At 34.8% G+C, this 12,668-nt stretch overlaps 2 protein-coding genes across 11 annotated transcripts in view; one reads left to right on the forward strand and one right to left on the reverse strand.

Annotated features, from left to right (window-relative positions):
- Window positions 1-1,975, forward strand: part of SLC25A40 (solute carrier family 25 member 40) — a 41,300-nt gene extending 39,325 nt beyond the window's left edge. For all 4 annotated transcript variants that reach the window (XM_054559563.2, XM_054559564.2, XM_002818275.6 and 1 more), the window contains one exon: window positions 103-1,975. In XM_054559563.2, coding sequence (XP_054415538.1) covers window positions 103-215 — 113 coding nt within the window. In that variant the 3' untranslated portion in view covers window positions 216-1,975. The remainder of the gene's footprint in view (window positions 1-102) is intronic.
- A 1,611-nt stretch (window positions 1,976-3,586) lies between these two features.
- The window catches only part of RUNDC3B (RUN domain containing 3B), a 214,674-nt gene continuing 205,592 nt past the window's right edge, over window positions 3,587-12,668 (reverse strand). For 4 of the 7 annotated variants that reach the window (XM_009243045.4, XM_009243044.4, XM_054559118.2 and 1 more), the window contains one exon: window positions 3,588-6,578. In XM_009243045.4, the coding sequence (XP_009241320.1) occupies window positions 6,433-6,578 (146 nt within the window). In that variant the 3' untranslated portion in view covers window positions 3,588-6,432. 7 annotated transcript variants of the gene reach the window in all.

Consider the following 12,668-nt stretch of genomic DNA (forward strand, 5'->3'; position numbering starts at 1 on the left):
TCATTTAATTTGATAATTATCAGAATAAAGCCAAAAAATAATATTTTTAAAAATAAGGTAAGAAAAAAATATTTGTTTTGATTATTCCTTTTCTTTTTTCAGGCCTGATTCCTCGCTTAATTAAAATTGCTCCTGCTTGTGCCATTATGATCAGTACATATGAATTTGGAAAGGCTTTTTTCCAGAAACAAAATGTTCGAAGGCAACAATACTAGTGATGCTGTTTCAACTTGAATCAACAACTACAGCCAAAGAAGATGGAGATTCTTAGGCAAGAATGTTTTTCACCATTATTCTCTCACAATTATTTTATGTCTTTCTTTCCTATAATTTAAATAAATAATTTCAGCTCTACCTCTAAATCATAATTTAAAAATAAATTTTATCCTATTTTTGGTGATATTGAAAAAGATATTCTAGAAATCACCACCATTGAGCATTCTTGTAAAAATAAGACAGATTACTCCTTAGCATCAAAAGCAATCTCTTGAGAGTTTAATATTATATGTTTCAGTGTAACGTAATCTTACTGGGGGTGTGTTGAATACACCAGAACTTTTTGAATTGTGTGCTGAATGATGTACATAGTCTAGAAGAAAAAAGCCCAAGTCTTGTGCACATTTAAATCATGTACATAAGTATTTCTGTATTTCAGTAAAGTAGATAAAGCACTCGTTAAATAGCATTGTTCACATTGACCAAATATTGCCTGTTTCCTTTAATTCAAATGCATTAGGTTCCCGCCTCCCCCTCCTTCCCCGCCATGTTGCTGTTTTAAGGCTTCATATGTATTAACATTTCTCTGATCAAAATTGTGGCTGTTTTCCTTATGAACCATAATATAATCATTTGTGTGATGTACATTGTGCCATTTTTGATGACTAAATGTCTATATTTCTGCCATTCCTGTAAGAGAGGGAGTTTTTTACTGATAGTAGCAAATGTTCACTTCAGTCAAACTTGGGTGTTCAGTGGTAAACCATATAGTATTTAGACTGGTAAAAATAGTTTGCACACAGGAATAGCCTCTTATTTTTAGCTCTCTTGTAATCCAGGTATCATTGTTCATGGAATTCTCTAGGTCATTTTTATTGTGTTGTTCTAACAGGACAGATTATTGCTACAACAATAGTTACAAGATATTTCTAAAATATCCTTTGATTTTTACTCTAAGTATGGTAGAGTAAAAGGCTAAACAAGAAGCTGTTTCCTTGAAGACATTGCTTTCAGTCACCATACATGTCTAAATAATTTAGCTTATCATTCATTCTATGTAGGAATCAGATAAGAAAGGATATGATGGCAGGAAAAGAAATGCTATTCATTTTTTATACTTTAGTTTTATTTTCTTAGGATCTATATATCCTATATATATATATTTTTTAAAGCACTAATTTATTGCAGTCTTTATTTTAGGAAAATGTGAAGCATTTTTTTCTCCCCTAAAATGAATATATTTAGATGACAAGTCTTTAGTGCTGGTAGAGGAACTAATTGATTTTGTACTATAGTAGGAAAGTGTTTATATGTTTCACCAGAAATAAAGTATGTAGGGTTTGTATGTAATCTTCCATGTTTATCCTATGTTGATTTACCTTAAATTTGCAACATACATATCCATATAAATATTCATGACTTTCTTATATTTCATTAAAATGTTTTATGGTTTCTTAAAATCATCACTGTGCTTCTAAATATTTTTATATAAAATCATTGTATAATGCTATACTGTGATATACATGAAAGTTTATCTTGAACAGTGCTCTTTAACAATATTAAATTTAAATTTATCTTGGTTTTGCTATGCTTATGGATAATTCATAGAAAAAAAGCAGAAAAACTTAATACTGTTCCCAAAAGGCAGTTACATATTTCAGTTTAATATCACCTATAAGTATGAGAAAGGTTTCCATGTCTCCTACCTCTCACTGCACTTAGGAAAATTCTTATTTATGAATAAAGTAAGATAAGTAAATCTAATTGCCTAGTAGTTTTTCTAACACATATACATGCGATGTATCTGGATGAAAAGAAGGCTGAATTGAAGCTTTCTTTATACTTAAGAGGTAAAGAAATATTAATACTTTTAAAATATACTAACAACCAAAAAGTGTTCAGAATTTTGCCATAATAATAATTTGTATTAACATAGTACCTAGAAAAATTCAGTCCATGGAATAGCTAAAATTTTAAAATTTTAATTTGCTCCCAGAGTTCTGTCTGATAAAATAATTGAACTATAATTGGCATGATGAATATTCCCAGGTTTTACTTCAGTATATAAATTTAACTCTCAGCCATATGGGCTTTCCAGACTTTTCAATACATATGTTGCAGGAATTGCAATATTTGCAAACATGTGCCACAACAGTGTTCTTGGTGATGTTTCTAAAACAGTTTTTATTCTATTAACGTTAAATTTTCTAACATAAACATTTAACTGATTAATGTAAAATTTTAGGAAGGAACATCTTTAATTTTAAATGAGATGGTTGCAACCTTTAATGTAGTACATGTTTGATTTTTTTTAAAAGGCAATTTTTTTTTCTAGGAGAACAATTCACTATGGTTATTTAACTGCATATGTTTTAAAAATTTTTCCCTCTTGGAACAACATGTACTGGGGCCTATCAAAGGGTGGAGGGTGGGAGGAGGGAGAGGAACAGGAAAAATAACTAATGGGTACTAGGCTTAATACCTGGGTGATGAAATAATCTGCATAATAAACCCCCGTGACACAAGTTTACCTATGTAACAAACCTGCACACGTACCCCTAAACTTAAAGTTAAAAATAAATTTTTCCCTCTTTTTGTCTTGGGCACAAGTTTTTGGGATGTGGAAAAGTTTATTGTATCCCTTTTGAATTTTCTTCTAAGATGAACTTTTTAAATAAAAGATTACTGCTTTTATATTTAATCTGTCAACATTTATTGGGACATTTTATGTAGTAGGCAGTATATAAAAGGCACTGGAGATAAGACATTTCAGATATTGTTACTGGCCACAGGAGGTTTCAGAGCTATGATTGATTGATAGAAGCATGCAAAGGGAGTCATGGGAAATATGGGGAGTTGTTCACTTAGCCTGGGGGCAGAGAAGAAGGGGAGTGGTCAGGAAACCTAAGAGTTGGACTGACAGGCAATCCAATTAGTAAACATGCAGGGAAGTGGGAGTCTCAATAAGGCAATAGAATTTAGTCCATATGGCTTGAACAAAGTGTATACATGGGAAAGTGTAAACATGGAAATGTAGTCAAAGGCCTTGTGCGCTAAAGCAGAAACAAGAAGGAAGGCCGTGAGAAACCTAGGAAAAACTTTTTGGCACAGTTGTAACAGTTAGACTTGGGTTTTGGAAAGATAACCAGCAGTATGGAAAATGGGGCTTATGATAAGGTGATCTATGTTAAAATCTAAAAGTTTTGGTTTGTATTAAAATATACTTTTTAAATGTACCATAATGAAAAAGATGTAATTTTATCTTCCCTTTCCTATCAGTTAAAATGACAAATGCTAAAACTAAATCGAAGCTGCTTTGCTTTCAGAAGAGCAGAATGAACCACAGTCTTGTGACACTTAAGTGGTAATCCAATATGTTAGTTTAGCAAAATCTGCACATTTCATCTAATGATAGGAACTTTAACAAAGCAGTTTTCTAAGTTGTAAATTTGGGACACATTGATAACCACTTAAAAACTGTATGTAAATCTAATGATTTAACAACTAACTTATGATCTACTTTTTCTGCCAATCATAATTAATTAGTAGTAGCTTGCATTTGGCATTTATCTCTTTAGAATTTTTATATGATTTTATTTAATGCTTACATCATCCTGATGCCATCTCATAGGTGCCAAGAAGATAGTGATGATTCTTACAGGTGAGAAAACAAACATGACTATTTTATAATTAAATCAGTAACACTGCCAGAACCACTACTAAACTGTACTGATTCAATAGATGTTGTGTATTCTAAAGCATATCATGTTACTTTTTAAAAATAGGATATTTAACTTGATGTGAGTTGAAATAAGGATTTCTCCCATTGCATTTTCATGTTAGTATTTTAGGTGTGAAATAATAATATATATTTACCACATTTGCTGAAACAAAAGTTAAGTGTACTTAAATCAGGTAACTTTTTGTCAAGCAAAATAAGACCACCAATGCATAGTACAAAATTTTTAATATACATGCAACAAGTATAGTACGCATCAAGGCAACAGAATACACATAGAAAAATTGGCGTATAATTCAGCATTCTTTTGGAGGCAAGAGGGAGGGTGAACAATAAACACTACCACCTAAAATTAAAGATTGAGACATACATGGTTTCCTCATGCAAACAGTAATAAACTACCTTTAGTGTGAAATGAACTCTGTAGAAACCTGATTTTATAACAGCAGATGAATTTTATACCAAGATCTCCAAGAAAGGAGGAAAAGTCACGATCCTCAGACATAATGTTTAAATCTGCATTTAGCAGCATGTGAAGATGCACAAATTACACATTAGACAAATCTGAAAAATTTTACGATTATGGAATCTTGAATTTCCTTCTACATTATAAAAATGTATGTAAAACCATTGTTTAATTACTAAAGGATAATAAATGTTAGTTGAGAGTGGACCATGAATGATAAAGCATTTAAACATTCTGATAGTTCATAGGAAAGCAGCAATAGTGCTCAAGTCCAGCCTAAAATTTTCAAATTTCTCTTTATCCATTTCCTCACTCCCTTCTCCCAAAGTTTCCATTGTCGTCATATTATACCTACCTTCCATCCCCCATGCTGATGAAAACCTGCTTTGGATACTTCACTCATAATCAGGTATGTAGAATTGAGAAATTGAGAACAAAAATGTATCATTTCTCAAGAATATTTGCATTTCTACAAGTATTGAAGCCTTAAGCTTAAAGGAATAAAGCTCTGAATATGTTCTGGCACATCTAAGATAACTTATTTTAAGGGCTTCCAGGCCTTTGTCCTGAAGTGACACTGTTTGACTGTCTTATATGAAAGACTTGCCTTGTTACTACTTATTATCTTAAATTCCAAATTATGAGACTAAGCTCTAAATATTGCAGAAAACCACCACACTCCTACATTTCTAACACAAAGAACGAATGTGGTAACCTCAGCTCTTAACTCTTCTCAATAATAATAAAAAACCATATGAAGTCCCCAATAAGTACTGTGGCCTCATCATGTAAACAATGTATAAAATTTCTTTGGCACAGCTAATCATGTTTTCCTCATATTACTTACTATAGAAAATACACGCCATACATTTTCAGTATGGTGGGACTTTTAGGGATTAATGTAGCTGTTTCAAAAATTGCAAAAAAAAAAAAAAAGTACAGATTACAACTTTAAAAAAAAAACAACTAATTTTACCTGTATATAAGTGTGGGGATGTTTTAACATTAAAATGTTTTAAAATGAGATTATGGTGTGATTAATGATAGAGGCTATAAAACACACATGGCACAATTCATTGTTGCACAAACAGGAAAAAGAACCAGCACTGAATATCAGACATATATTAAGTAAATATGATAACTACCCAACTGATCCTTGTTTAAAAGCCTCTCAAATCCTTAACTGAACTTGAACTCTTTCCTGGCAAAACAATTTGTCAACGTTTGTTCTACATTTTGAAATGTTTCTAGCTTTTGAGGCATACTTGATCATACTTTTAAATTGATAATCTTTTAAGAAAATCTTGGAAAACAGTTTATTCATTTTACCTAAATGGCATAAAATACTGTAAAATATTTTCCTTGTGGCACTAACAAATTAAGTCAGTAACTACCAAAACAGGCATATTCCTATGGAATTTATAAAATGTTAAGTGGAATGCTGAGTTGATACCAAATGGTAAATATTAAAGAAAAACTGAATAAGCCACTGTGAGAATGCAGCTGAGAACTTTCCCCTGTTATTAAAAACAAGGCATTTAAAGCATAACTTAGAAAGACATTAATGAAAAAATGAAATTAACTTTTTTTTTTTTTTTTTTTGAAAATCTGAAAGAATGAAAAAATACTTAGCTTAAGTCTCTGGAGTCTCTGGAATAAAACCTTAAAGTCAGTCTCTGGCCACTAAGGTATATTTAAATATATAAAAATCAGCTGAACAATATGTGCAATTTGCTATGAACGATTTGGTGGATCTTTGAAATTTTTTTTTTTTTAAAGCCTATTCCATTTTGAACTTTCTCAATGACAAATGTAAGAATTTTAAAAATGAAAAATGGCAGGATCATTATGTTTTTCACTCAAAGTCTCTTATCTGGTGGGGATTCTCTCTAAGCAATAGAATTTCAGACACGTACCAGAACAATATAAAATTTCTAAGGTCTTCCCAGCAGTCAAACATGTAAATTAAACATTTACAACATAAAAAGTTTCGGCTTTTACATAAAAATTTTCAAGATGGAGTTAGGCCTGGACTTGTCATCTCTGTTGTAGGACTTGCAAGGTAGTCATTAGATTTTAAGCTTGTTAGAGACTTGTAACTTGCCACTGACGTTAGAGATCCACAGAGGCCAAGTAATGAGGGAGTATCTTCTTTACCTGAAAATTAGAATTAAATAGCAAATAATTAATTGCCCTTCAAGAATGATACAAATAAGATCCTAAAACCATTAGAAACTGGAAGAATCAATACTGTGAAAATGACCATACTGCCCAAAGAAACCTACAGAACAAATTGCATGATTGACTGCTATCCCTATTAAAATATCAACATCATTTTTCACAGAATTAGAAAAAAATTCCTACAATTCATATGGAACCAAAAAGCACAAATACCAAAGCAATACTAATCAAAAAGAACAAAGCTAGAGGCATCACATTAACTAACTTCAAGCTGTAACCAAAATAGAAAGGTGCTGTTATACAGATAAAAAGACCAATGGAATAGAATAGAGAACCCAGAAATAAAGCTGCACATGTATAGCCATCTGATGTTTGACAACGTTGACAAAAGTAAGCAATGGGAAAAAGACTCTCTATTCAATAAATGGTGCTGGGATAGCTGTCTAGCCATATGCAGAAAAATAAAACATAAGGAAAAGAATTTATGACTAAGTCCTTAAAAGCAATTGCAACAAAACCAAAAATTGACAAGAGGGACCTAATTAAAGAGCTTCTGCACAGCAAAAGAAACTATCAACAGGGTAAACAGACAACCTACAGAATGGGAGAAAATATTTGTAAACTCTGCATCCAACAAATGTCTGATATCCAGAATCTATAAGGAACTTAAACATTGAACAAGCAAAAAATAACCCCATTAAGAGGTGAGCAAAAGACACGAAGACACTTCTCAAAAGAAGACACAGAAGTGGTCAACAATCATGAATATATGCTCATCATCAGTAATCATCAGAGAAATGCAAATCAAAACCACAATTGAGATACCATCTCACACCACTCACAATGGCTATTATTTTAAAAGTCAAAAAAGAACAGATGTTGGCAAAGTGAGAACAGGGAATGCATTTTGGTTTAAAATCTGATATAATATAAGGGTTAAAATCTGATATAAGGGTTAAAATCTGATATAAGGGTTAAAATCTGACATGATATAAGGGTTGCTACGCTGCTTTCTTTGTGTTTCTATTTGCCTGTTACACATTTGTTAATCCCTTTATATTTACTGGCAAATTAGTTCAGCCACTGTGGAAAGCAATTTGAAGATTTTTCAAACAACTTAAAACAGAATTACCATTCGATCCAGCAATCCCATTACTGGGTATATATCCAAAAGAAAATAAATCATTCTGCCAAAAAGACATATGCACTCGTATGTTCATCATAGCACTATTCGCAATGGCAAAGACATGGAATCAACCTAGGAGCCCATCAGCAGTGGACTGGATAAAGAAAATGTGGTACATCTACACCATGGACTACTATGCAGCCATAAAAAAAGAATGACATCATGTCCTTTGCAGCAACATGGATGAAACTAGAGGCCATTATCCCAAGTGAATTAACACAGGAATAGAAAACCAAATACCACATATAATCTCTTATAAGTGAGAGCTAAACACTGAATACTCATGGACATAAAGATGGCAGTGGTCGACAGTGGGGTCAACTAGAAGGGGAGGTGTGGTGGGGGGCAAGGGTGGAAAAACTACCTGTTGGGTACTATGCTCACTACTTGGGTGATGGAATCAATTGTACCCTAAACCTCAGCATCACACAATATACCCATGTAACAAACCTGCAAATACACCCCTTTGAATCTAAAATAAAAGTTGATATTAAGAAAAGAGAGTATAATAATTACTGAACATAATAATTTTAAAAAAGAAAATTTAATTTCAGCTTATATTTCCCTGTTACCCACAAGTTGTTTGATGGGTTTATACCCAGGTGGAGGGGCCCTTTTGAACAACAAAAAAAAAGTTATCAATAATTTCTAGGGTTCTTTTGCACTGTGATTAGAGAATACTGTTTGTAATGTTTTACTTTATAAATTTACTGCTTTCTTTTTTTTCTTGAGATAGGGTCTAACTGTGTTGCCCAGAATGGTCAGGAACTCCTGGGCTCAAACAATCCACCCAGGTAGCTGGGGGATTACAGGCATGCACCACTGCACCCAGCTTATGAGCTAACTTTATGAGCTAACTTCTTTACTTTATGAGCTAACTTCTGAACATTTTTGAGACTGTTCCATCTGTACTTAAGAAGAAGTTATATTATCTATTTTCAGGTTATAAAGTTCCACAGAGCATAAGATATACCCTAGTAATTATGTCGTTTAGGTGTATTATATTCTTTTTTGTCTATTTGATTTGTCTTATACTGAGAATAGTATGTCTTCAACTGTCACTGGATTTCTACCTGTCTCCTTATATAAAGGGGGATGTCATTATTTGTTGTATAATCCTGTTATATCTTAATTTTGTTTTTTTAGCATTAAAACATATCTTTCCTTGTAATGCTTAATGCATTTTGGTTTAAAATCTACCCATCTGATATAAGGGTTGCTACCCTGCTTTGTGTTTTTTGGTTTTGTTTGTTTGTTTTTGAGACAGAGTCTCACTCTAGCACCCAGGCTTGAGTGCAGTGGCGCAATCTCAGCTCACTGCAATCTTGGCCTCCCAGGTTCAAGCAATTCACCTGCCTCAGCCTCCCCAGTAGTTGGGATTACAGGGGCCCACCACCGCACCTGGCTAATTTTGTATTTTTAATAGAGACAGTGTTTCACCATGTTGGTCAGGCTGGTCTCGAACTCCTGACCTCAAGTGATCTGCCCGCCTCAGCCTCCCAAAGTGCTGGGATTACAGGCATGAGCCACCATGCCTGGCCCCTTCTTTGTATTTTTATTTGCCTGTTACACATTTGTCTATTCCTTTATATTTAGCCATTCAGAATAAATCATAATTTTGTTGTAATTTTATGTATATAGTTATATTTACTGTTTCTCTCCTTGGTATATGTTGTTTGCCATTTCATTAATTTCTTTTGATAGGCTCTCTGCTGTGACAAATTATTTTGCTTTGTTAAATTTGCTATGCTTCTCTTTCTAGATGACACATTTGCTTTAAAAAAATTATTTAGGAAGGTTTGTATTTTAGTTCTAGTTGTTACCTTTATACAACTAGACAAATCTAATGCCAACTTCATTCTTTTCTCCCTTTCTAGTTTGTTCCATCTTTTTGCCTGGAAGTCACCAGTATGTTTTCATTATTGTTACTACGTAATAATTTTAGTAGAATTTGTCTTGTAGGTGATTACTTCAGGTACATTTTCTTTAGTACTTGGTTAGATCTTTCCGTTTGTATATTATGTCTTCATTTACTTCCAAACGTTTTTCTTGAATGATAGATTTTGGTATTAGTTCTGTTCCACTATTTTATCTTCTCCAGTGACTCTATAAACATGTAAATTTGATATTCTTGCCTTTCCAATTGAACCACTTCCTAACCCATTTTACTTCTTTCTTTATCTCATTTTCATTCTCTTGGTTGTTTTCCCATTTTTCTTCAGTGTTTTAGATTAAGTTTTCTTTCAAATCCATTCTTCTTTAGATACCTTGTATTAGTCCATTTTCACGCTGCTGATAAGGCATACTTGATACTTGGAAATTTACGAAATAAAGAGGTTTAATGGATTCACACTTCCACGTGACTGGGGAAGCCTCACGATCATGGTGGAAGGTGAAAGGCACATCTCACATGGCAGCAGACAAGAGAAGAGAGCTTATGCAGGGAAACTCCCCTTTTTAAAACAATCAGATTTCATGAGACTCATTCACTATCATGAGAACAGCACACTAAAGATCTGCCCCCGTAATTAAATCACCTCCCACCAGGTTCCTCCCATGACGTGGGAATTGTGAGAGTTACAATTCAAGATGAGATTTCGGTGGGGACAGCCAAACTATATCACTCTGCCCCTGGCCCCTCCCAAGTCTCATGTCCTAACATTTCAAAACTAATCATGCCTTCCCAACAGTCCCTCAAAGTCTTAACTCATTTCAGCATTAATTCAAAAGTCCACAGTCCAATGTCATCTGAGACAAGGCAAGTTCCTTCTACCTATGAGCCTGTAAATCAAAAGCAAGTTAGTTACTTCCTAGATACAATGAGGGTACAGGCACTGGGTAAATACAGCTGTTCCAAATGGGAGAAATTGGCCAAAACAAAGGGGCTACATACCCCAAGAAAGTCCAAAATCCAGCAGGGCAGACAAATCTTAAGGTTCCAGAATGATCTCCTTTGACTCCATGTCTCACAACCAGGTCATGCTGATGCAAGGGATGGGTTCCCATGGTCTTGGGCAGCTCCACCCCTGTGGTTTTGCAGAGTACAGCCTCGCTTCTGGCTGCCTTCACAGGCTGGTGCTAAGTGTCTGTGGCTTTTCTGGGTGGATGATGCAAGATGTCAGTGGATCTACAATTCTGGGATCTGGAGGACAGTGGTCCTTTTCTCACAGCTCCACTAGGTGGTGCCCCAGTAGGGACTCTGTGTGGGGGTTCTGACCCCACATTTCCCTTCTGCACTGCCCTGGTACAAGTTCTTCATGACGGCCCCACCCCTGCAGCAAACTTATGCCTGGGCATCCAGGTATTTCCTTACATCTTCTGAAATATAGGCAGAGGTTCCCAAACCCCAATTCTTGACTTCTGTGCCCTTGCAGGCTCAACACCACGTGGAAGCTGCCAAGGCTTGGGGCTTAGACATTTCTCCCATTGTCTTGGGGATTAACATTCAGCTCCTTGTTACTTATGCAAATCTCTGCTGGCTTGAGTTTCTCCTCAGAAAATGGTGTTTTCTTTTTCTTTCTTTCTTTTTTTTTTTTTTTTTTGAGACGGAGTCTCGCTCTGTCACCCAGGCTGGAGTGCAGTAGTGCGATCTCGGCTCACTGCAAGCTCCACCTCCCAGGTTCATGCCATTCTTCTGCCTCAGCCTCCCGAGTGGCTGGGACTACAGGCACCCGCCACCATGCCCGGCTAATTTATTTTGTATTTTTAGTAGTGACGGGATTTCACCATGTGCAGGAGGTATTTTCTTTTCTATCACATTGTCAGGCTGCAAATTTTCTGAACTTTTATGCTCTCCTTCCCTTATAAATTGCCTTTAACAGCACCCAATCACTCTTGAATGCTTTGTTGCTTAGAAATTTCTTCCACCAGATACCCTAAATCATCTCTTTCAAGTTCAAAGTTCCACAAGTCTCTATGGCAGGGGCAAAATGCTGCCAGTCTCTTTGCTAAAAATATAACAAGAGTCACCTTTGCTCCAGTTCCCAACAAGTTCTTCATCTCCATCTGAGACCACCTCAGCCTGGATTTCATTGTCCATATCATTATCAGCATTTTGGTCAAAGATACTCAACAAATCTCTAGGAAGTTCCAAACTTTCCCACATTTTCCTATCTTCTTCTGAGCTCTCCAAACTATTCCAACCTCTGCCTGTTAACCCAGTTCCAAAGTCCCTTCCACATTTTTGGGTATCTTTTCAGCAGTGCCCCACTCTACTGGTACCAATTTACTATATTAGTCCACTTTCACACTGCTAATAAGACATACCCAAGACTAGGCAATTTGGGAAAAAAAGAGGTTTAATGGACTCACAGTTCCACGTGGCTGGGGATGCCTCACAGTCATGGTGGAAGGTGAAAGGCACATCTCACATGGTGGCAGACAAGAGAGCCTGTGCAGGGAAACTCCCCTTTTTAAAACCTTCAGGTCTTGTGAGACTCATTCACTATCATGAGAACAACCTGGGAAAGACTCATGCCAATAATGCAATCACCTCCCACTGGGTTCCTCACATGACACGTCATTTCTTCTTATTTATTAGACATTGATGTTCTTAGGTTTTGATTTCCAATTTGAAATGTTTCTGTCTTATGACTAATTGCTTGTTGGAGGATATTTAATAAAATTATATTTTACTTTATGAAAGTATCAAATTATCACATGTACCCCCCAAAATATGTATATCCATTATGTATCAATTTTAAAAGTTACTTTAATAGGATACAGAAATTATATGGCTTTATAACATTTTTTTTCCTGCTTCACTATTGTTTTCCTGGGCGGTGAAGTTCATTGGCTTAATTATTTTTCTCAATTTATGTGATTTTTTTAAAATTAGTTTTTCAAGGTATAACCAACCCAAATGCCCATCAATCAACAAG

Source organism: Pongo abelii, chromosome 6 (assembly GCF_028885655.2).
Source record: "Pongo abelii isolate AG06213 chromosome 6, NHGRI_mPonAbe1-v2.0_pri, whole genome shotgun sequence".
Classification (NCBI taxonomy): domain Eukaryota; kingdom Metazoa; phylum Chordata; class Mammalia; order Primates; family Hominidae; genus Pongo; species Pongo abelii.